Genomic DNA, 24,873 nt, shown 5'->3' with positions numbered 1-24,873 from the left:
ACATTTGTTTGCTGCTAAACATTAGCAAGATAGGAAGTGTAATGACTTTGGTTCCTCGAACCCTTTATAGGCACAATATTTAAAGCTGTATCTTTGCTTTAAAAAATCATTTATAAAGGCCATTGGATTTCGAAATTTGCAAAATCCAAAAATTTACAAAATATTTGAAATATTATCTTTGTTTCTATTTTGGAATTCCTCTAGACCTGTTCATTAAAAAATAAATGATTCTCCCCCCCATCAATAACGTTAACATCTGTGTTTGATCAATCGATCACAAAGAAATACAGGGTTCTCTAGCACTTAAATAACGAGATTTCATGCAGGGATAAATGCTGTTGGTCTATCTTATTTACATGAAATAAATATCACATGATTATACACTCGTATCTTCTCCCTTAGTAGCCTTGAGCTGAATAGTCAGATTAATCTCAACATGTGCATCTGGGCCGGATCACTGTATGCACTGACCTTTGATCTTCCCTCCACTAGAGCCATATAAAGACCAGGTCTGTCCATTCATGACCCTTAGGTTTCCTGGTTAACACAACTTCTTTTTATCTCTGCTCAACAGAGCTCAAAAAGATCATGTGGATTTTACTTCTCAAAGGGAAGTAACTCATGTCTAGTCTTATGCCACAACTATAATGGCCACGGGAGATCATTAAAGTCAATAGGTCCTCCTAAACCTGCATCTGCTTCTAACAAACTCATGATTATTGACATCGCTGCTTCGTCATTTCCTTGTTCATTGCTTTGTCCTGCCTCGTTCTCCGTGGATTCCTGTTCTGCGATCACTCCTTCAATCAGATTTGTCTCCGCTGACGTGCTGGCCACTGCACCCGCTACAACAAATAAAGTGAAAATGTTGGAATCTTTTTTGTAACATTGTTACATGTAAAAGTACTCTTTTAACATTTTTGCATTTTCATCAGTAGCTAACAGTGTAGATGACATTAATATATTTATTGTAACATTTTTAACAAAATCTATTCATTTATTAAAGAATTTCACACAGAAAGAATGATTTTTCAAATCAATGAAAACAATAAATTCTGTCAGCATTTAAACAAATTTAATGTTCAGTAAAAAGCTTACTGCATTGTTCACAAAAAACCTTAATTCAGACAGAGTTTTATTTTTATAACAAACCTGTGGTAGGTGATTGTGTGGGGACCGTCAGACCATTTTTCCGCGTGGCGGCTACCTGATTTGCCAAGGTTGCCGCAACTTCACTAGGCACGACCACCTCTGTTGCCGTAGCAACTGGAGGATCCGTACAAGGAACTACAAAGGATTTTGATGTTAATTTAACTGTCAAGGAACAAGACAGTGACACGATTTAGTGAGAGGGAAGATTAAGCTTAACTGCATGTAATTCAGAAGTTGACAAAAGACAAGATTATTACCTGGGACTTTGACGGCTAGACCATTAGACAAACCAAAGTGTCTTCCCTGTAAAAAGGAAAAAAAAAGAGTAACACCTGAATTTCAATAAAAAGCTTTTAGGACACTGTGCTCATATGCACCATGACCCTACTTTTACATTTCTAGATTAACTCATGTACCCCTTGAATATAGCTCTATTTTGAGCAAACTTGAACTAATTTATATCAATTTTTAAAAAAAAAATCTTGAAGTTGAGGTTGATTCAACAATGACATTATTTGTAACTGTTCAAATTTTAGGTTGTGAAATATTTGAAGCACTGTTTTCTTCCCCTTAATCTTCATTATTCTTTTACTTTAAACCAACAAGTATTAATTTTCTACATAGAAAAAAGCAACAATCATCACCATACATACAATATCAGCATGTATATTTCAGGACAAATATAGCCTCCTAAAGCTTATGTCTAATGTACTTTCAACCAACACAATATCTTTATTAACCAACATGTAGTTTTGTATATAAAAGCTATTATACTATTTAAATCTCACGTGGAACTACCTATATTAAAATTTGCAGACAAAAGCTATATTTCATATACAACTGCCAACATGTAGATTTGTAGATAATAGATATATTTCATGTACGACTATTTACATGTAAGTCTGTAGACAATAGCTATAAAATACATGTATCTCATGTTCTTAGAGATGCCACCAGTCAACCTAAGCATAAACATTTAACATCTAGTTAGTAGCTGTAAAATTCATTGATGGGAATTGTGGACAGTTTAGATGTACATATAATTCTGGCAAACTGAGCATTACCATGCGAGTATTCCAAAACCTCTGACTGATCTAAATAAAAGTTGAGTAGTACCCATAAGCATCTTTATATTAAAAAGTGAAGAGGTAAAAATTTGTAATTTCACTTCTGCAGCTGCTCTGCTGTGGTACTTACAGGTATGGTAGCCGTGCTCGCCACAGGTACGGAATTAGTACTGTCTGCTAGCGTGGTATTGAAGCCTCTGAAAATAAAACAGAGATTTATGAACAGTGTAAAATTACCAACTTTTACATTACAAAATACTGGTAACATAACTGATCATTTCTATTTCAGTATCAATAAAAATAAACACAATAGCCATTTTAATTTAAAAAAAAATCTAATTTTAAAATATTTTGTTTTGTGGAGACATGCAACACAAAAGACATTTTAATGAGAATCAGTGGCTCTTTTGTTAATTAAAAAAAAGCCTATGGTTGCCATGGAAACAAGGACATTTTAGTCTAATAATTCCAATACCACAGCACATGTCAAGGATATCTATACAACTGGTTATACAACCACTCCTGTGGATAATTAACAACCAAATCAAGCATTTTTATAGCTGTAGTAAGAGGAAGTTTATTACATCAAGGGTAGGTGGAATGGTTCCTAAGAAGAAATCAAATGAGAACATAAACTTTCTTTTCAGGGTTTCATAACCTATATTTACATGAACTTTGATGGTGCATTGATTAATTTTTAGTTACATCTTTTTTCAAAACAACAATGTTCTTAATCAAAACTTTGAACTCAACTGAAAAAAATCCAGTCATAATCATGGCAACACTTAGACCAAGAAAAATTAATTAATAGTTTCTAAAGCCAAAAAATTCAAAATTCAATGCAGCAGGCAGTTCTTTTTTTTTTTTTTTTTTTGGAAGCAGGTGTTGCACCTTTTTTCATGTCAGTCATTCAACAAAATGATGACTTCAACTGATTCTTACTTTTTCTCTTCTCTTACATTAATTATAATATGTAATCAACTTTAAATAATGCTATTCCAAACATTTGTTTAAAAGTTAATTCATAAAATACTGTATTAACAAGAAATATATTGTTCATCTAATAAAAACGTCTATCTATTAGCATTCATGAACAAGAGGCCCATGGGCCACATCGCTCACCTGAGCACATTGGCTAGGAAAAAAAGCAAAAATCAGTACAGTATTGAAAAGTTTACAGGGGGGGGGGGGGTTGAGGAATTTTAAACTACCTGATGATGCTTTCATATCAATATAACAAATGGCTTTGTTGTTCTTGAGCAGCAGATTTTTTTCCCATATATTCATTAGTAAAAATTTGATCCCCCATTGTGGCCCCACCCAACCCCGGGGGCCCTCATTTGAACAAATTTCATTCTACACTACCCAAAGATGCCTCCATATCAATTTGACTAATCATGGCTTTTCTGTTCTTGAGAAAAAGACTTTTTCCTATATATAACTCTGTAAACTTTGATCACCCATTGTGGCCCCAACCTATCCCCGGGGTAATGATTTGAACAAACTTGAATCTTCATTATCTGAGGATGCTTCCATATAAATATGACCAATCATGGCTTTACTGTTCTTAAGAAGATTTTTAACGATATTTTCCTAAATATTTCTATGTAAAACTTGGATCCCCCATTGTGGCCCCACCCTACCCCCGGGGGTTATGATTTGAACAAATTTGAATCTTCACTACCTGAGGATGCTTCCATATAAATATGACCAATCATGGCTTTACTGTTCTTAAGAAGAAGATTTTAGAGATATTTTCCTATATATTTCTATGTAAAACTTGGATCCCTCATTGTGTCCCCATCCTACCCCTGGGGGTTATGATTTGAACAAACTTGAATCTTCACTACCTGAGGATGCTTCCATATAAATATGACCAATCATGGCTTTACTGTTTTTAAGAAGAAGATTTTTTAGAGATATTTTCCTATATATTTCTATGTAAAACTTTGATCCCCCATTGTGACCCCACCCTACCCCCCGGGGTTATGATTTGAACAAATTTGAATCTTCACTACCTGAGGATGCTTCCATATAAATATGACCAATCATGGCTTTACTGTTTTTAAGAAGAAGATTTTAGAGATATTTTCCTATATATTTCTATGTAAAACTTGGATCCCTCATTGTGTCCCCATCCTACCCCTGGGGGTTATGATTTGAACAAATTTGAATCTTCACTACCTAAGGATGCTTCCATATAAGTATGACCAATCATGGCTTTACTGTTTTTAAGAAGAAGATTTTTAGAGATATTTTCCTATATATTTCTATGTAAAACTTGGATCCCCCATTGTGGCCCCACCCTACCCCTGGGGGTCATGATTTGAACAAACTTGAATCTACACTACCTGAGGATGCTTCCATAAAAATATGACCAATCATGGCTTTGCTGTTCTTAAGAGGAAGATTTTTACGGATATTTTCCTATATATTTCTATGTAAAACTTGGATCCCCCATTGTGGCCCCACCCTACCCCCGGGGGTCATGATTTGAACAAACTTGTATCTACACTACCTGAGGATGTTTCCACATAAGTTTCATCTTTCCTGGCCCAGTGGTTCTTGAGAAGAAGATTTTTAAATGATGCCATTATTTTTTCACTAATTCCTAATTATCTCCCCTTGAAAGAGGGCGTAGCCCTTCATTTGAACAAACTTGAATCCCTTTCACCCAAGGATACTCTGTGCCAAGTTTGGTTGAAATTGGCCCAGTAGTTCTGGAGAAGAAGTTGAAATTGTGAAAAGTTTACGCCAATGACGACGACCACAGACAACAGACAAATTTTGATCAGAAAAGCTCACTTGAGCCTTTGAGTAATTTTCCCTTTTCAAACTGTCAATAAACTTGATCAATGTGGCTTTTTTTGACCTGATGCGGCGATGCCTGAGACACTATTGCTTAATTTTTTTGGCCTTATCAGGAAATTGTATACAGATTCACATAATTATGTATCTTGATGTATAGTTTTCTGTAAACTGTAGAAGGAGTAGTATTGACAGACAGAGAGATGGACAATATACACTTTGCAATAATACAGCTCTTTTGTCTCTGACCAGTCAAGTTAATAAGTTATCCAAATGGTAGACAGAAAAAAATAATTCCTGAAAAAATGACTCTTCTTAAGATTTCAATTGATACATGAGCTCTGAACAAAGATTTTACATACAAATTTTCTGTAGCCTCTAACCACTATGCCATTCTGCCAATGATTGAACAGATCTTCACTAATATATATTGTGGACTCATTATTCATAGGGGCCAATTTTCATGGATTTTTAAAAAAGGATCTAAGAGTCATTATTTCACTAATAACCTCTTGTGAAAGAGATAATAGTCTATGTAATATATATGTGTGCCCATTTACATTTCTTTTCTGTACTGTTACATCTTGAGTTGGTTAACGACTATATACCTCTGCATTTCTATCATCTCTTCAGCAATCTGTCGACCTATCCGCCCAGCACCCAGCTTGGTTCCCGTAGTAACAGCTCCTGCCCCATTTTTCCTCTTTTCAGTCAGTCCTGCCTGCTGGTCTGAAAGACAAGAGCCCCCAAAAATGAGTACAAGAAAACATTGATGTAACCATCAATTGTCGCCCGGGAAATAAATAAAGTAAACAATGGAAATGAGTCTTGATCATCAAACCGCTTTGATATGTGTGAAAAAGGCATGCGTCTAAATGATGGAGACGACAGTAGAGAATATTTTGAAAACTTATAGTTGGATGAAAATCGAACAAAAACGATACCCTTTTAAACTTTATCAATTCCTCAAGTAAATGTTGGCTACATAAAATATAATTTGAAACCAGACACATGCATCACCATTTTTTCAAAAATGTCTTTCACTTTAAGATTATAAAACACGAACTGTGTAAAGTACATTTTTAATTTTTTATGCGATAAGTAAAATTCGATGTTCTAAAAAAAGGGACCTGTCGTTTTTTCGATAGTAAATGATAAGCAACTTTATAAATTAAACATGAAAAACTTATATATTTTTACAGATTCACTTTATGGAAGTAAATATATTGTGTATCTCGTAATTTATAAAGGGAAAGAACATTCTGATTAACAATCTTTTTAATGTTTAGAAAACCTTTAATTCTGAATAACTTCTCCCACCTCAATCCCCATATACCAACACTTAAACTTATATGTATAGAGCAGCCCAGTCCTCCGGGCTGCAATAACAAATTTACAATGTTTGTGACTTATAATCTAAATATGGGTTTATACTCTTGAACTGCACCAAATGTAAGGCTCTTCTTTAACACTGGTAAATACACATAGTAAACTTTGTCTAGAGTCACTCCTAATTTAGATAAGTATCCATTTTTGTGCAAGCCAAGACATGACCTTCATTAGGAATCTAAGTTTGACCTCTAACCTTCTTTATACTCCCAATTACAGTTGCCCTCCATGACCTCTGAACCTGCATCCATACTCTGACCTGAACTGGTAACCTCCTGTTCCCTGAAGTAAAAAAAAAAGTTTTTTTGAAAAATCTAACCCTAACCACTTATTTAATTTCTTTGTTATCAACATTACATATATGACTACACATTTTATGCAATATGCAATCACTGACTTATATGGCTCAAAGTTAAAACTGGAAAATAAACTTTAAAAACAACACATCATGATAAAATGAGGCCAAGGTTTAAAAATCATAATATAATCTGAAAGGTCTTGTCACAAGTAATACACATGTGAAAAAAATATGAAATCCTTGTCTCTTCTGAAGCAAAAGTTACGGCCAAAGTTAAAATTTTAGATAGGAAGGCCAAACTTCTGGGTTAAGGTCAAGAAGTCGAAAATGATAATTCTTTCTGAAAGGTGTCACAGGAAATCCTGTAAAATATGAAAGCTCTATCTTCTCTCATTCAAATGTAATATTACCAATTTTGAAGATTTTGAAAAGTACTCTAGGTTAAATTTTAAGGCCAAGGTCATGGGGTCAAAAACCTAGTGCATTCAAAAAGGTCTTGTCACAGGTAATGCAAATGTAAACTAGAAATATGTCCATAGGACATGAATGCCCCACCAAGGGTATATTAGTAATGCAACATGAAAATTTGTATTGGTGTATGAAATTTGATGAGAATATCTTGAAAACTTCCTTTAAAATTGAAATTGAAATCTAAAAAGTTGGATATAGATGATAAATTCTCACCAAATTATGTATAAGTGCATAAACTTACATAAATATATCTTAAATGGTTTCTTAAAAATTAGGCAAAATGCAAATCTAAGAAAAGTGAGGTCAAGGTCACAGGAAAGTTCAAGGTCAAATGTTTTTGATGCAGTTGAATACTTCTCACAAATACGTGTCAGCATATTTAAGTTTGATAAAAATATTTTTGAATGGTTTATTTAAAACTGACCTAAACACTTATTTAAGAAAAGTGAAGTCAATGTCAAAGGAAATGTCAAGGTAAAAAAATATTGATACAGTTGAATAGCTCTCATCAGTATGTATCAGCATATGAAGTTTGATAAAAATATCTTGAAAGATTTCATTAAAACTGAGCTAAACACTAATTCAAGAAAAGTGAGGTCAAGATCAAAGGAATGGTCAAGCTCAAAAAATGTTGATGCAGTTGAATAGATTACATCAGTGTGTATGAACATATGAAGTTTGATTACACTACCTTGAATGGTATCTTTAAAACTGAGCTAAACACTAATTTAAGAAAAGTGAGGTCAAGGTCAAAGGAAAGGTCAAGGTCAAAAAATGTTGATGCAGTTGCATAGCTCTCATCAATATCTATCAGCATATGAAGTTTGATAAAAATATCTTTGATAGTTTCTTTGGAACTGATCTTTGAACAGAGCTAAACGCAAAGCGTGACAGAAAGACAGACGGAAGGACGGAAGACGGACATGACAAACACTTTATGCCCTGACCATATTCATGGCGGGGCAAAAAAATGAATGCCCTAATCTTCTCTCATTCAAAAGTTATCATTACTGCTAGAGTTTTTGGAAAGTAGGTCAAATGTCAAGGTAAAGGGGTCAAAAGTCATAGTATATAGTCTACTTGTGTACCAATTCTCACTGACATTGGACCGAAACTGAAGGAGGAGTAGTGTTTTGAAAACAAAATGCATAGCAATTTCTATTTTTAGAAACCATATAGCAACACAGTAAAAATAAAAAAAAATGTTGAACAAATTATGTATATTTGTATATGCCACTTGAGTAACAAGTCACTGAAATGGGACCAAATCTGTAGAGAAAAAATATTTTGAGAGAATTTCACAGATATTTCTATCTTTAGTAACAAAATGGCAACACATTCGATGAAATCAAAAACTGATGAACAGAATTATGTATCATAGTATAGTTTAATTGTGTACTAACTCATTGAAATTGGACCAAAACTGTAGGAGGAGTAGTGTTTAGATAAACTGTTTACAGACAAGTAGAAGACAGACAAATGAATGGCATGAACTTTTCTGGTCTTTGATCAGTAGAGATAAACATGAAGTTGAGCCTCATACTAAGGATAACAAAGGTTCCCCAGATAAATTATTACATGACAATTGCATGCATGTCTTTTGAGATACTAAAACAACATGTAAGAGCTTCCACGTCTTAACAATTCCTGACTGCCAACTGACCACAACATTTCTTTATGTTGTAGTACTCTGATACATATGACCAGAGATATGAATAGCCTTGCATAATGCAATGTAATATGAAAATGAAGAGAAACTTTTTGTGTGGCTTCTCTGGGGGTAAAGAAAAGGACATACATGACTTGATTTACTCAGAAAACCTTACATCAGAGAAACTTTAAGCTAGTACTTGTTAGATCAATCACCAAGTTTAGATTCACACATAGGTAGTCAAAGAATACAAAGCTCACCTAGACAAATGTTATCTATAAGTGATGGAAAAATCTCTAGTGTGCATATCTAGATGCAACCATCCTGCAAGTTTGGTCTGGATAGGTTAGTTTCTTGGGAATGTTAAAATTTTTTAAAATTGTTTCAGTCATGTTGAAAATATTCCTGGTGAGTGACATCATCCAGGTACTTCAGACGCTGCATCTGAGGCATGTTTGGTAGCGTTTATCCCTAGATGCAACAATCCTGCAACTGTGGTCCAGGTAAGCTTGTGGTTACTGCAAGGGTTGCGAATGGACCTGCTTTGAAAAGTAGGTCAAATCCGGCATCTGAAGTGTGCATCCATGGATACGTCATTTATGCAATTTTTGTCCAGCTAGGGCTTATAGTTACTTGGGAATGGACCTGCTTTGAAAAATAGGTCAGATCCAGCATCCAAAGCAAGTCTGATAGTATGCATCTCTAGATGCATCATCCATGCAACTTTGGTCCAGTTAGGGCTTATATTTACTTCATTATGGACCTGCTTCAAAATGTAGGTCAGATCCTGCATCTGGATCTCTGGTAGTGTGTATCTATAGATGCAGTATCCATGTAACTTTGGTCTAGTTAGGACTTATAATTACTTGGAAATATACCTGCTTCAAAATGTGGGTCAGATCAAGCATCCACAGTGTGAAAGTTTGCAAGCCAACCCTACATGCATTATCCATGTAACTTTGTTCCAGGTAGGACTTATAGTTACTTGGAAATGGACCTGCTTCAAAATGTAGGTCAGATCCAGCATCCAAAGCAAGTCTGGAGGTTTGCATCCCTAGTTGAATCATCCTTGCAACTTTGGTCCAGGTATGATCTATAGTTATTTTGGAATGGACCTGCTTCAAAATGTAGGTCAGATCCAGTATCCAAACCCAGTCTGGTAGTGTGAATCTCTAAATGTATCATCCATGCAAGTTTGTTCACCATAGGGTTTGTAGTTACCAACGAAAGAACCTGCTCCAAAATATTTTTAAAAACCTGGTCACTCAACCAGAAAATTGGGAATGAACACACACCTAAACATAAAACCTACCCAATCATCAAGACAAGAGGCCCAAGGGCCTTGAATCGCTCTTCTAATAAACTGTACAACCTATCACTTCTATTTGAAGTTTCTAAGTATCCTGTACAATTAGATAAAGCCTTGAAATTCCAAAGGTAGGTCATCATGACCTACATTTTAGATGAAACACTCTGAGAACCCAAGATGATTCTAAGCCAATTAGTATCTGAGAGCAGGTCATGGTGACCTACTTATCACTTGTCATTCTCTGAGGACCCAAGATGCATCAACTAAGTATGATGATTCTAAGTCAATTAATAGTTTAATACCTAAAATATTTTTAAAAATTATAACCATAAAATTTCAAAAGTAGGTCACAGTGACCTACTTTTCAGATGACATACCTTGAGGACCCAAGATGCATCAACTGACAAAGTTTGATGATTCTAAGCCAATTAGTACCTGATATATTTAAATAAAGTCATAAAATTTAAAAAAAATAGGTCAAAGGACAAGTGCACTTAAGCAATGCTTAATGGTCCCTTTTTCAGTGTCGTTTTACTTTAGAATATATTACCAAATTGTTCTTTTTTGGTAATAGTTAAACACAAGTGGATATTTCTAATTAAAATCATGTTAAAACATCACCTAAATCAGCATGGATTTGAAACAAATGAAGATTTTAAATTGCCTACAGATACCCCAAATCCGGAAAAGTCGTACTGAACCTATTTTGAGTTTCGTTTATTCAAATCAAGGGGAGGAGACATTTATATCGGACACTTGAACAATCTGATGGTGGATCACTGACAGGCGCGTTTTCCGAATGATAATCTTGTGCTATTTCACCTGAAAAAAAAAAATCGAAGGAAGTTGTATAGATGACTGTAGCCATAGTGATCAAACTAAGAAATTTACACGCTTGCATTTGAAGTAATACAATAAGTATTCACATTATTTCCTTAAATTTTAAAATGAAAAAAAAAGTGTATTTAGGTGGCTTTCATTACCGGTACCATTGTCTTGCATGAATGTTAAAAATGTTTGACGCTTTTATGTATGATGATCGACATTTTAATGACACTAAACTCTCCTAACCCTCCCATGTTCATAAAACCAAATACATGCAACCTTCTCTATGCCGCACGACTTCGATATAATGATACAAAACGTGACTATCTTTTACAGCTGTTTTACAGTGAGCACCTTTGAGGAATGTTTACCTGGGTAGAACTCACGTGACTACCGGTATTTTAAATAATTTATTCCACAGGTGGGTTCAACAAAGGTCATACAGGTAAATAGCTCTTGTTTGCTACAGGAAAAACATTGAACTTTTCATACATTTTTAATATTTTAAGTACAAGCCTAATCTTTAAATGTATAATGCGTTTTTTGTCATTGGCACAAGTTTGTACAATGTTAGGCTGACAGTAAACAAAAGCTTTGAAATGAATGACCTTCCTCGATTTACTATAAAAAATCATGAATGTCGACTGACCCCTACCACATTGTATGGCTTTGCTCTTTGTATATTCATGAATTTCACTGATAAAATTTGTTGAATCTTATGGTTTAGATATCAATTAATGATCTGAGATGAAAAATTATGCTTAATTTGATTCTTCATTTTTTCATATTTTACCGGGGCCCATAACTGCACTCGTTCTTTACCTCCTTTTCAGTCGACTAAGTCCGCGGACCCAAGATGCATCAACTGAGTAAGTTTGGTGATTCTAAGCCAATAAGTACTTAAAAATATTTAAATAAAGTAATAAAATTTCAAAAGTGGGTCACTGTGACCTACTTTTCAGTCAACTTACTCCGAGGACCCAAGATGCATCAACTGACAAAGTTTGATGATTCTAAGCTAATTAGTACCCGAAATATTTCATTATAGCCAGTACTTACACCGAGTACCCAAGATGCATCAACTGAAAAAGTTTGATGATTCTAAGCCACAAATTACCCAAAAATATTAAATACAGACATAAAATTTCAAAAGTAGGTCACGGTGACCTACTTTTCAGTTGTCATACTCCAAAAAACCAAGATGTATCAACTGACAAAGTTTGATGATTCTAAGCCAATTAGTACCCCAAATATTTAATTATAGTCATATAAATTGAAAAGTAGGTCAGGGTGACCTATTTTTCAGTAGACCTACTCTGAGGACCCAAGATACAGCAACTGACAACTTTTGATGATTCTAAGCCAAATAGTACCCTAAATATTTAAATATAGCCATAATATTTCAAAAGTAGGTCACAGTGACCTACTTTTCAGTTGATGTTTTTCAATACCCAAGATGCATCAACTTACAAAGTTTTATGATCATAGGCCTTAAAATGTCCAAATTATGCCTCTAAGATGCTTTGAAATTGAATGCCTGCAAAGATTAAAAAGTAGGTCAATGTGACCTACTTTTTAATAAATACGTTTTAAGCCCCAAGATGCATCATCCTACAAGATTTAATGATTCTAAACCTCTCAATATTCGAATTAATGACCTAAATTGTTTTGAAAAAGACTAGCCATAGAATTCAAAAAGTAGGTCAAAGTAACCTACTTTTTAGTTGATGTACTTTGAGGACCCAAAATACATCAACTGACAAAGTTTGATGATCATAGGCCTTAAATTGTTCAAAATATGCCTCAAAATCATTTTGAAAAAGAATGGCCGCAAAATTTAAAAAGTAGGTCACCGTGACCTACATTTGAGTTGACATGATATGAGGTCCTTAGATGCATCAACTGACAAGATATGATGATCCTAGTCCTTATAGTAAGCAAAATATCAACATTTAATAAAATGTAAATTTTGGTCAACTTTGAAGTGACCTTGAGACCACGCCCTTTGCCCCAGGGTGATTTCCCAAGCAAATTTTAATTAACAACACATCCTCATCCTTTTGTGTAAGTTTGGTAATAATCTGCGCAGTGGTTCTTGAGAAGAAGATTTTTTAGCAACCAGTACTTTTGTTTCTATTTTCCTAATTATCTCCCCTTGTTTAAGGGTCACAACCCTAGTTTTAGTATAAATGGGAGCCCTTGGGCCAAGGATACCCTGTGACAAATTTGACAATAATTGACCAAGGGGTTCTTGAGTTATGGCCCATATTCTAAAAAGTTTACACACACCACACAAATGGCCATAGCATTAGCTCTTTGAGCCTTTGGCTCAGAAGAGCTAAAAATGTAGGTCAGATCCAGCATCCAAAGGAAGACTGGTAATGTGCATCCATAGATGCATCATTCATACAGGTTTGTTACAGGTAGGGTGTATATTTACTTGGGAATGAATGCCCAAAAACTTTTACCTGGTCACTCATCTGGAAAATGTAGGTCAGATCCAGCATCCATAGCATGTCTACTATTATACATCCCTAGATGCATCATACATGCAAGTTTAATCACTTGAGATCTTATAGCACTTAAAACTAAAATTGGAAGATGTTCTATATTCAATTTCTTTTAACTAAATTAAGATATTCTAAAAGGTTTGCACTACTATTTACAATATAATTAAAACCTTCTGACACATACATGGAAATTAGACACAATTCTACAGAAATCCTTATAAAAAAATCAGCAACTTTTCTGCATTTGGATAAAAAACAAATGTCTTATTTTATATTTTTGGAGCTATTAAGACACAAGAGGTGGTGCTAAATCTTCAAAGACTGAACATGATATATTCAGGTGCTTATCAGAACAATATGGGTTTTCATTTCCCCTCTTTTTCAATTTTGTACTTTGTATCCTCCTTAAAAATTAGTTTAAAATACATGTCTTTGTAAAAGTTGAGATATATATTATTGTAACATTTCATGATTTGTACCTTGATCGTTAATGGAGAGAACTAATATAGGCCATTTTTGCCTGCTGTTCAATCCATGTTCATTGTATATACTTCTATGTATATCGTGAATAAAATACTTCTTAAACTAACAATATGGGTTCTTAATGGAAGTCAATACAGATTTATAATTTTAACTAAATGTTAGATATGCTTACGGTACAAAAGTATTCGTTGACACAATATATTCCACTTCCTTTGTCCATGGATTCCGAAAACTGAAGCACTCTGATCGCAAGTGAACAAATGAACCATCTTTAATTTTAAATCTGTACACATTGGTTTTCACTTTCTCTTTTGACTTTAAAACTGAAAATATAACAATAAAAAAAGATTATATCAATTTGAATTAATAATACAAAATGCATATGGGGGGGGGGGGGGGGAAGAAAGAGATTAAAAGTTATGTGTACTCTATTTTTTTTTTTAAACAAAGTAGATATGCAATGCTTATTGTGCACATTACAGATAATATAGTCAATGAGTAATAGTACTCTCAATAAATCTGTTGTCCTTTAATCATAATTATGATAGATAATATGTTAATTAACCTCAATTCGTCAATGCTTGGACATGTTGCCCTTCAAAATACTGTATGCTGCACACAGTGATAGTCAGACTGAAGTGATTTATTAAGCTGAATGTGTCAAAGAGTTCATTATAAATCTCCCCTCAATTAATATCACATGTATTACCGCTAATAGAGTTCAGAAATTTGGTCAGAATTCCAGTTCATGCACTGTCTATCTGACTGACCAAATAACCGGTCAATAGCTAGGGAGATAAGTTTTCTAAGACAAGATATACCAAAACACAGCATAATATATGATGATTCATTCATAATTGCTTTTCTTATTCAAGCCAATACTATAATGGAGATCTGTAAATAAAATAAGTTGTTTATAAAGAGTATTTTATTAAAAGGTCTATATAATGACTATTATAAGAGTAAATTTCTAATTGTGACTCAAACCCCAGCATCAAAATATTCAAAATGTCATAAAATTTAAAGACTGTGTGATTTCATAAACTTTTTGAGGATGTTTCTTTAAGAAACACCCTCAAAAAGTATGTATGCATTGTGCAATACTTGTGTGATTATCTGAGAACAAGGTATGAAATGTTGGTTAGATGCAGCATCAAACAATGGGCCCATGGGCCACAATTCTCACATGAGTCATCACTCTTTTCAAAAATTCTAATTTGCAGTAAACTGAGGCTTTTAATTTACAAATTGTACAGTCTATTTGTTCTGAAAAAATTATTGCACAGTATTCAAATGCACACAAGAATATTGTCTGTCATTATTGAAAAGTTTGTGAGGTATGAACTTAGACTTCTCAGGGTTTGAAATTACCAGTCACCCATTTGCCATTAATGCCACTAATTTTTCATGTTGGTGACTTAAAACTACATTCAAGTTGCCCACATGGTGATTAGAAAATTAACGCTGATAAATATTTGTTTTCCAATTTTGACAGAATTTTTTATAAATTTCTTTTGAAAAATTTTGTAATCAGTAAATTAGTAAATAATTACCACTAAGAAGGACATTATATACTTAAAGCATCCAAGTGACTGTGATGGACACAATGTTGCATTGATGGGGTCAGTAAGCACAAGAAACCAGAAATAACCAATGTTATTCTGAAGTTATTCATGAATAAATATGTGCCATGTGGTCTAACTCTATTACATGCAGGCACTGGTCCAGGAATTTTTTCCAAAGGGGGGGGGGGGGTCCACCCCAGTCAAAAAAAAATTCCAACCCAGAAATTTCTTGATGAGCAAAAACAAAAAGAAAACAAGAACAAAAACAAAAACAAAAAAAACAAAAACCCAATCTCCTTTCCCAAACATATTAAACCCAGAAAATTTCAACCGGATGTGTTCAATTTGTTAAACTCTGCACATATCACTGAGCACGGACTGACAATACTGGTGAGTTGGTTTTGCTTTCTTACATTTCTACTCTGAATTTTCTGGATTATATATCTTTAATTTTTTTCATTAATACACAACAAAATTTCGACTTTTCTTCAGTATTAAGGATAAAGTTTACTTTGTGAAAGTACAAGGATGTGTGAATCAAATGCGTCCTGAAATTTGTAGTTTCAATAATTTCCAGATAAAATATGTTTTTCTTTATATTTCCATGTGAAATGCTATAGCAACATATAAGTCATGATATAATATAGAAAATTTGAGAAAATATTAACTTCAAATCTGTGTCTATGCCCCTTTAAATACTCACTTGTTGATAAAATAATTTGCATAAATAAATTTTTTGAAATTTGATAAAGCATTTAGTTGTTTATGGTGTGTTAGAAGTAATTTAGTGAATTTACCTTTTCGATGTATATCAGACATTACAGAAATATCGTCTTGATGGTAGAACTCATAAACTGATGTTCCTAACAGCTCTTGAGGTAGGTATCCTAACAATATTGTGGCTCTGAAAGAGAAAAAAAATCGATCATATCTTAGTACAGTCTCTAACAGTGATATCTCAAATACTATGGATATGTCGAAGTGATTCAAAAGTCCCAACCACTTCTTCCTTTGGTATTTTACCCCCGATATCTTGAATCCTCAGATAACTCAAAGTTTTTTCTCAGTCCCATGGAGTTTGAGATAACGAGGTTTGACTGTACATTGATGTTCAAAAGTGAAGTTTAAGGTCATGGAAGGTCCAAGTCATTAGGAAGGTCAAGGAAGGAAAATTATGACAGAGTTTAATTGCTCTAGCCAATCTGTTACCTTGTTTGATTAAAATATTTTGAAAGGTGAAGTTAAGATCGTAGGAAAAGTCAAGGTCAGAAAATAAGACACAGTTGATTATCTCTATTAAATGTGTATTAGTGTATTAAGTTTGATGAAAATATCATAAACATTTTCTTTTTAGCTATGCTAAATGCAAAAAAATTAATAGGTCAAGGTCAGAAAATTTTGATAGTGTTGAATAACTCTCATCAACTTGAACCTTGAACAAAGTTTGATGATAATATCTTGAACAGTTCCTTTGAAACTGAGATAAAAGCAAAATAAGGAAAAGGGGGTCAAGATCATAGAGAAGGTCAAGTTCGGAAAGTTATGACACAGCTGAATAGTTCCCTCAAACATTCATCAGTGTATAAGTTTTGATGAAAATATTTTGAATAAGTTTCTTTGAAGCTGGGTAAAACTAGGAATATTGAGGTCAAGGTCAGAAAATTATGTTACAGTTGAATAGCTCTCACCATGTATGAATTTTGGTTAAAATATCTTTAAGAATTTAATCTCTTTGAAACTGAACTAATAACAAAGTGTGATGGATGAACAGAAGGACAGAAGGCTAGAAAACATATAAACACTATATGCCAAGGTCATACTTGTGACAGTTATAAAAGTAATTTTCATCTTTAAATTCTTCATCAGAAAGAAAATCTCTTATTAATTAGTTGACATTTTCTGCATCTTTCATAAGAATCTAGTATCCTATGTCATCAAAGATCAATTACATAAAGTCACTTTTGAGTACCCGTGCAGTTAACCTTCTTACCCAATAGAAAGATTACTTATGGAAAGTCTGCATAAAGTCATGCACACACTTCCAAGTAAATCTAATTAACATTGTCCATGGTCGATAATGATCTATAACTTTAAAGCTTGTACGAATAGTTACCATCTAAATAGTTATGAACTCAAATTTGAATTGTGACTTTTCTTACATCTATCTAGTGTTAATTTCACTTACCCCTGATCAACAAAGGTAAACTTGCCATCGATGCTCATTCTCGAGACATATTCTATAGATCGGACATTAATATCACTGTCCCTGTCCACAAGTTTTCGATCACAGGTTGTTTTGATTTGTCCGACTGCCACTAAACAACTTAAATCACAGTTATCTTCCGAGTCCTCCTGTTCCTTCATGTCCAAACTTGACGAAGGCCAGGATTTTAGGTAACCAGTACAGTGTATCACAGTGAAAGATTTCCTATCTGTAAAATATCATACAGTTAAATGTATCATAGAGAAGGATTTCCTATCTGTAAAAAATATCATACTGTTAAATGTATCATAGAGAATGACTTCCTATCTGTAAAATATCATACAACTACATGTATCATAGAGAAGGACTTCCTATCTGTAAAATATCATACAGGTAAATGTATCATAGAGAAGGACTTCCCATCTGTAAAATATCATACAGCTACATGCATCATAGAGAAGGATTTCCTATCTGTAAAATATCATACAGCTAAACGTATCATAGAGAAGGACTTCCTATCTGTAAAATATCATACACCTACATGTACAGTGTATCGTAGAGAAGGACTTCCTTTCTGTAAAATAACATCCAACTAAATGTTTCATAGTGAAGGATATCCTATCTGTAAAATATGCAACTAAATGTATTATAGAGAAGGACTTCCTATCTGTAAAATATCATACAACTATATGAATCGAAAGAGATTTATTTCCTATCTGAAAAATATCATATCTCTGTTTCATAGAGAGGGATTAATCTACAAAATATCATACATGTATCATAGAGGTTTTCTACTTGTGATATATCATACAACTACATGTATCTTACACAAGTATTTCTTGTAAAATATCATACAGCCATGTATCACATTGAAGTATTTCCTATCAGTGAAATATATTATAACACTTATACATATCAGAGAGAAGGATTTTGTATCTTCAATTGAAGGATATTCTTATGACAAAACTGCAAAGTGAATTCTTGGCTTAGACAATCTAAAACTATTACAATATACACTGAGTTTAGTGTAATGGGGGCAAACTAACTACCTGATTTTTTCTTCCGACTACAGAGCTCCAGATCAATGTCCTTCTCAGATTTGAGTCCTGAACACAGATCTGTAACGGAGCTTCCTGATTTCATCCGACAGAAGAACGACCGTCGAGCACCAGAACAGAGGTATGTTGGTCGCCGGATCAGTTCCGTTTTTACTGGCATCATGGCTAAATCAAATCAACATCATCATGTAAATTCACATAATGAAAAATTTTAAACCTCAGTTTCTTTCATAACAATTTATGACAGACAATGTACGTTTTGTATATAATAAAAACAAATTCATACATTTATATAATATATCCTCTTTTATATCCCTGTCTGTGTGCAAAAACATGAGATCTTATGTTAGAACCTCAAAAATTTCTATCATTTAATTCCTTTTCCAAATTAATTAGCTTCTTTCTATTCATAATCTTCACAAGACAAAGAATGAGCAAGAAAACAGAACTGTGAATGATGAGGCTGGCTGCAGATCTTCTAAACGCCATTTTCACAGTATTTGTGTTTTTTCATACTCACTTATGTTATAATGCACTCTGCATCAAAATATATGATTAAACCCTTAACAATTATGACCAAATTATGACAAAATGGTACCCCTAACAAGTTAAATGATATATAACACTCCCATGTTCTAGACAATAAAAATATTAAAGATTTACTACCAAAAATATGGGGTATATTTTGCGTTATGCTGTTGCAGCTGAAAAATGGCTTTGTTTTCCAGTTTTTGTTTCAGGAGATTTACAATAGAAACTCTTAGTTATAGATGTCAAATCATTGTGAAATTATCCCTCTTTTATATGCAATTTACTGTATGTAAATCAACAAAATATTAGCGAAATAATGTTTAAATATGTGAAAATGCAGATACGTTATGAAATTTAATAAAATTCTACTGTTTGAATTTGCAGCTTAAAAAAATATATGTTAATGCATTACTCTTACTTTAGGTTCATTTTAAAATTAGAGTTAAATGATAAATGAAACAATAAAGAAAAGTTTGAGTGGATTCTTCGAAACTTTAGAAAATGACACATTTTCTTCTTACTGGCATAAAAATGTCCCAAAATTCTGTAGTGTCCGCAACATGTGCTTATTCTGGAATGCATTATGAATTATATTTCTTTTATTTTACATGTAAAAGGCCAGTACAGCTACTAATCTATCTACCAAAAAATATCAGACTTTAGCTCAGTGTTGCTTGGAATTCTGGCAAATATATTGTGTTTTGTAGAGTCCACAACGCTGTAGAGTCTGCAACAGCTTTTTAAATTCACAGTTTCTTCAAAGAAATGTAACATGATTTCAATTGATCATCACTATAATTGTCCAAATATTCAATACAAATATGTAAGGTTACAAAACTTAGTGGAACTATAACTTCATACTTTGAATAACACCCATAACGACTTGTTTATACATAATATTCAAAATCTTTCAATTGTCAGTCTTATGTTATATATTGAAAGTTAATTTTTATGTGGTTTTTAAAACTGAATAAGTGGAAACTAAAGAATGTATCAAGATGTTAATTGTTAATTAATAAGTCTAGTTCTAATTAATACAGTTGTGTTGCGGACACTACAGTAATAACTATATACCACATTCATTTATTATTTTCACTTTTTATTTCATTAAAGATTTTTGAAATGTAAAACACTTCTCTGATATTTTGCTCCTTTGATAATACAATTAGTTAACTGGATTAAGATAACAAATGGTGATTTTTGTACAAGATAACACTTCAAACTTACTGGTATATATATGGGTTTTATTTTCCAGGCCGGATAGCCATTTTTGACTAGCCTTTTTTATTTCCCTATAATATAACACCATTTACTGTACATATAGAACTAGTTAGAGATAAAGATTTTCAGTTTACTCCATTAAAACCAAATATGGTGTCATATAGCAATATTTCAATATATTGTAGTGTCCGCAACAATTTCAATACTGAAAAAAAATTATGGATGCCTTAGTAAATTCTTTAATTCATTGAATTTATCTATAAAACTATTTGTTATAACTTCTTTAATTGTTTTAAAATAAGTAAAATCAGAGACATTTTTTAAAACTGCAAAACAATTATACATCAAGAAATAATTAATGGTCCTTGTTATGTGGTTATTTTCATCTCAATAAACCACATTCTGCATCTTTTTATATGATACATTTTCAAGAGTTGATCCGGTGGTATATAATTCAGCCTAGAAATGAACATTTATCAACAATTATTTTTATAAAAATGACAAAAGATTATTCTTATGGTTACTTTTAGTGTCTGCAACAAAAATGCTATGCATTTTCAAAGCTAGACAAGATACAAATGAAGATATCCAGGGTGTTATGACAAATGTATTTGAAATTTAGAAGTATTCAATTTAATTTTCACATGATAATTATATAGGTCTTATGTGTGATTGTAAAGGTAGATAAACTTAAGGAAGGGAGATAAATTAGGCAAAAATATTAGCAAGTCATTAATGTGAATAAAATTTTTGTTTTCAAAGAGAACCATAAGATTTTTCTTTTATTTCACTGAAATTAGGTACATAATCAAAACCCACAAGAAGTTTGGAATAAATAAATATCTTTAATATTTTATTCTAGACATAACAGGTGTAATGTAGTGTCCGCAACACAAGGTCTCGCCCAAAATTTGACTTCGCACAACTTTTTTCGTAAGAATGCTTATATAAAAAAAATTTGGGACTCATTTGCATAGGTATTGTACTTTCTAGAAAACATGTCAATAATGTGCTGTTTGACTTTTTATTTTTTGGTCCAAGTGCAACACAATTAGCAAAAATACTGTGAAAATGGCGAAAGCTCTATCAGCTGTACATATTTGTTTTCTTTTGCTTACAAATAAAAGGAACTTTAAATTCTACAGAAATTTTGATTCTGCACCATCAGTATAAGATAATTTTAAATTAACATGAAGCCAATGGGCCATAATGCTTTTTGAGTCACCTTGGCCCTGCTGTTTTTCAAATGAAGATTTAAAGAAAATGTCGGCTCTTTAATCACAAAAAACTTTGACCCCAAATAGTTGCCCCATTCTAATCTCAAGGGGTCATACATTACTAATTTGAATCCACACATTTATAGGCGTGCTTAAATATGACTAGCATGGCCTTGCTGTTCTGGAGATTTTTTAAACATTTTTTCCCCTGCATATTTGCATTATATACATTTTGTAAAATCTGACCCCTGATTCTAAACTTACTCTAACCCCAGCTTCCATAAAATGAAAAAGAAAAGTTGAATCTCACAAATCGGAAATAATTGGATGATTGTGACCCTGCTACTTTTTGCAAAAAGACCTTTTTATTGAATTTCTTGTATATTCCAAAGTAAAACACTAATCCCCTATTGTAGCCTCATCCTACCTCTAGGGGGCACGATTTGAACAAACTGGTGTCCACACTACCTGAGAATGCTTGCATATTAAAATCAAAAATCTCTGCTGTTCTTGAGTTTTTTCCCCTATACATATATAATCTAATATAAAATTTTAATCTCCTATGGCATCACAATACCCCATGATTTGAACAAACCTGAATTGGAAACTTTCACATAGTTAAATCTTTTCTGGACCTGTGATATTTAAATGACCCAACCCTTTTCTTTATTATTGGAAGGGGGCATGGGCCATCATATGAATAAATTTTAATACTCTTTATCCAAAGGTACTCTGAAATAAGGTTCGTTAAAATCAGCCCACTGGTTTTAGGAGAAGATGAAAATGTGAAAAGTTAACACAATGATGACACAGACAGACAACAGGCAAATTTCAATCAAAAACGTGAGCCTCTGCCTCAGATAAACCATACGAACCATATGGTTTTAAGTAACTGTTTCTTATATGTGCTGTGTTTAGCATAGTTTGAGAGCTAATAATGAAGATCTACACGAGTCGACAATTCACATTTATAAAACAATTACATAATAAATCAATATTTAACTCTACAAATCAATAACTCAATCTCATGCAGTTACTTAGAAGTTCAAATTACCCTACAGAGAATACAATGAATGCTTGCATCACTTTTAAAAAAAAATTATCCTTCTATTAAGTTTGAAATTTCAAGGGGGATATCTGATTGGATTAGGAGATTCAGTAGAAATTGAAAAAAAAAACTTGCTTCCGTACTCAAGAGTGATGCAAAAGGCCCATTAAATAGCTAATGAACACCAGAAGAAGGCAATCTCAGCACCAAGCAGACAGCAACATGTCACGATCCAGTCTCAAATGATGGGTTACATAAGCTGTATTTCTTTATTTTAGAATCTCTTAAGGTTTCATGAAAAAGATACGGTTTCTGTGGGAACAAATCATAATTACACTCAATCATATCAATAAAGTGCTAAATACTCTGGAATGCTTTATTATCAATCGGTGAATTACTGAAAAAGTTTTTCCATTTATTGGGTGTCAGGCATAAATATTTCAAATAAATTTATTGTTTGTTTATTTCCTTGATCATTTTCCTTGTAAATTTAATGCAGATACTCTTTTTTTTGGTGGGGAGGGGATCATCCTTCAAATGTTCTCTGAAGACCCACACGAAGGATGCAGTTTCAAAGTTTACTCATGTTCAATAATACCAATTTCATGATATCTATTTTAAAAGACTGAATTTTTCCAATTTGGCATGGCAATATTTCTTCTTTTTTTTAGGGAGGGAGGGGGGTAACATTTCCTTAGGGTACACCAGGAAAATGATTTTTTAAAAAAAGGTATTATCCAGCATGACAAGGTTCAACTTCTGATTGATAACTATGGTTCCAAAATTTAGGTGGCTGGGGAGGGGCTACATGTATAATTTTCTTCCTCTTGAACCTCCTACATTGAACACCTTTTGTTTTCCTTTACAAGACTCCCCATAACAAAGCTCACACTTTCAGCTACTGCTTTTTCTGCGATCACCAAAAAAGTGAGTAGAACTACAATTGTCAAAATGGTTTCTCCATCTGCCCAATGTATTGCACAGAGACAATTAATTATGAAAGACAACACTGCTTTTCAGAAATGCATCAATATCCCAATCATCTGACAAATTAAATGTAGTGCTTTCTCATCTATGTATGGCTTTAACAAAATATTAACAACATTTCTATGTGATAATACTTCATTTACACTGCTACCTTACCAGGCAATATATGACACCTGCTAATCACCTACAATTAGCAACTTTACAGTGTCTTGTGTACTGTACTACAGTAAAACTCGTTTAGTTCGAACACCGATATTCACGGATATAGCGAAGTTTTTCATGGTCCCCGGCAAAATTCTTAACAATTCTTTGTAAAATTTTAGTTGGAACACCGATATAGCGAATTCACGGATATAGCGAAGTTTTTCATGGTCCCCGGCAAAATTCTTAACAATTCTTTGTAAAATTTTATAACGAATTCTGATATAACGAATTTACGGATGTAGGGAAATGATTTTGAGTCCCATAGAGGTTAAAATTAATGAAATTTGCATCTTTTATAACAAATTTTCAAAAATCTCATAATTTGATATGTTGAACTGACTTTATTTTCAGTAAGTATTTGTATATACAAGAGGCCCAAGGGCCTTAACGGTCACCTGAGTACAACAATTTAGAGGATCCATAAACTGATAAACGAAGCTTTGTTGCCCAATAGCAAGGAAAATAGTACGATTAAGATCATAATAGATATCTCTATAATTACCTCTCACATTGGCCTCACTTGGCCTTTGAAGAACATTTAAAAAGATAAGTTATTTTTGTTTCATTTTTATTCATCTATTATTTCCAAGTCTACCTGATTATTAAAACTATGAAAGTACTTTTTGCATTATACAATAAATGTTCTTGCATAATTTTCTTATTCTATTAATCTTTCAAATACATTATCTACAGTGATTAATTATCAAAGGTGAATGGCAAAGGGGAATAACTTCACTCAGTAGAATACAAATGAATAGAGCCCTGGCCAGGACCAGAACACTTGACTAAATGGTCCAGATGTTCAAAATTCTGGTAAAAATACCTTGCTTATTAAAACTTTTACTGTGTTTGCTTCTAATATGCCCAGGAGCAGAG

General features: G+C 33.0%; 1 protein-coding gene across 1 annotated transcript in view; it reads right to left on the bottom strand.

Annotated features, from left to right (window-relative positions):
* Positions 1 to 270: 270 nt before the first annotated feature.
* The window catches only part of LOC133175861 (protein cycle-like), a 48,208-nt gene continuing 23,605 nt past the window's right edge, over positions 271 to 24,873 (bottom strand). The window contains exons 8-17 of the mRNA XM_061310992.1: positions 18,781 to 18,954; positions 17,714 to 17,960; positions 16,326 to 16,432; positions 14,136 to 14,286; positions 6,613 to 6,698; positions 5,636 to 5,756; positions 2,350 to 2,416; positions 1,410 to 1,455; positions 1,153 to 1,287; positions 271 to 845 (exon numbers count right to left, since the gene is read on the bottom strand). Of these exons, the coding sequence (XP_061166976.1) occupies positions 643 to 845; positions 1,153 to 1,287; positions 1,410 to 1,455; positions 2,350 to 2,416; positions 5,636 to 5,756; positions 6,613 to 6,698; positions 14,136 to 14,286; positions 16,326 to 16,432; positions 17,714 to 17,960; positions 18,781 to 18,954 (1,337 nt within the window). The 3' untranslated portion in view covers positions 271 to 642. The remainder of the gene's footprint in view (positions 846 to 1,152; positions 1,288 to 1,409; positions 1,456 to 2,349; positions 2,417 to 5,635; positions 5,757 to 6,612; positions 6,699 to 14,135; positions 14,287 to 16,325; positions 16,433 to 17,713; positions 17,961 to 18,780; positions 18,955 to 24,873) is intronic.

This window comes from Saccostrea echinata, unplaced genomic scaffold (assembly GCF_033153115.1).
Source record: "Saccostrea echinata isolate AGI-Se365-2 ecotype Australia unplaced genomic scaffold, CSIRO_AGI_Sech_v1 ptg000064l, whole genome shotgun sequence".
Lineage (NCBI taxonomy): Eukaryota > Metazoa > Mollusca > Bivalvia > Ostreida > Ostreidae > Saccostrea > Saccostrea echinata.
This window is presented reverse-complemented; position numbering and strand designations above follow the sequence as displayed.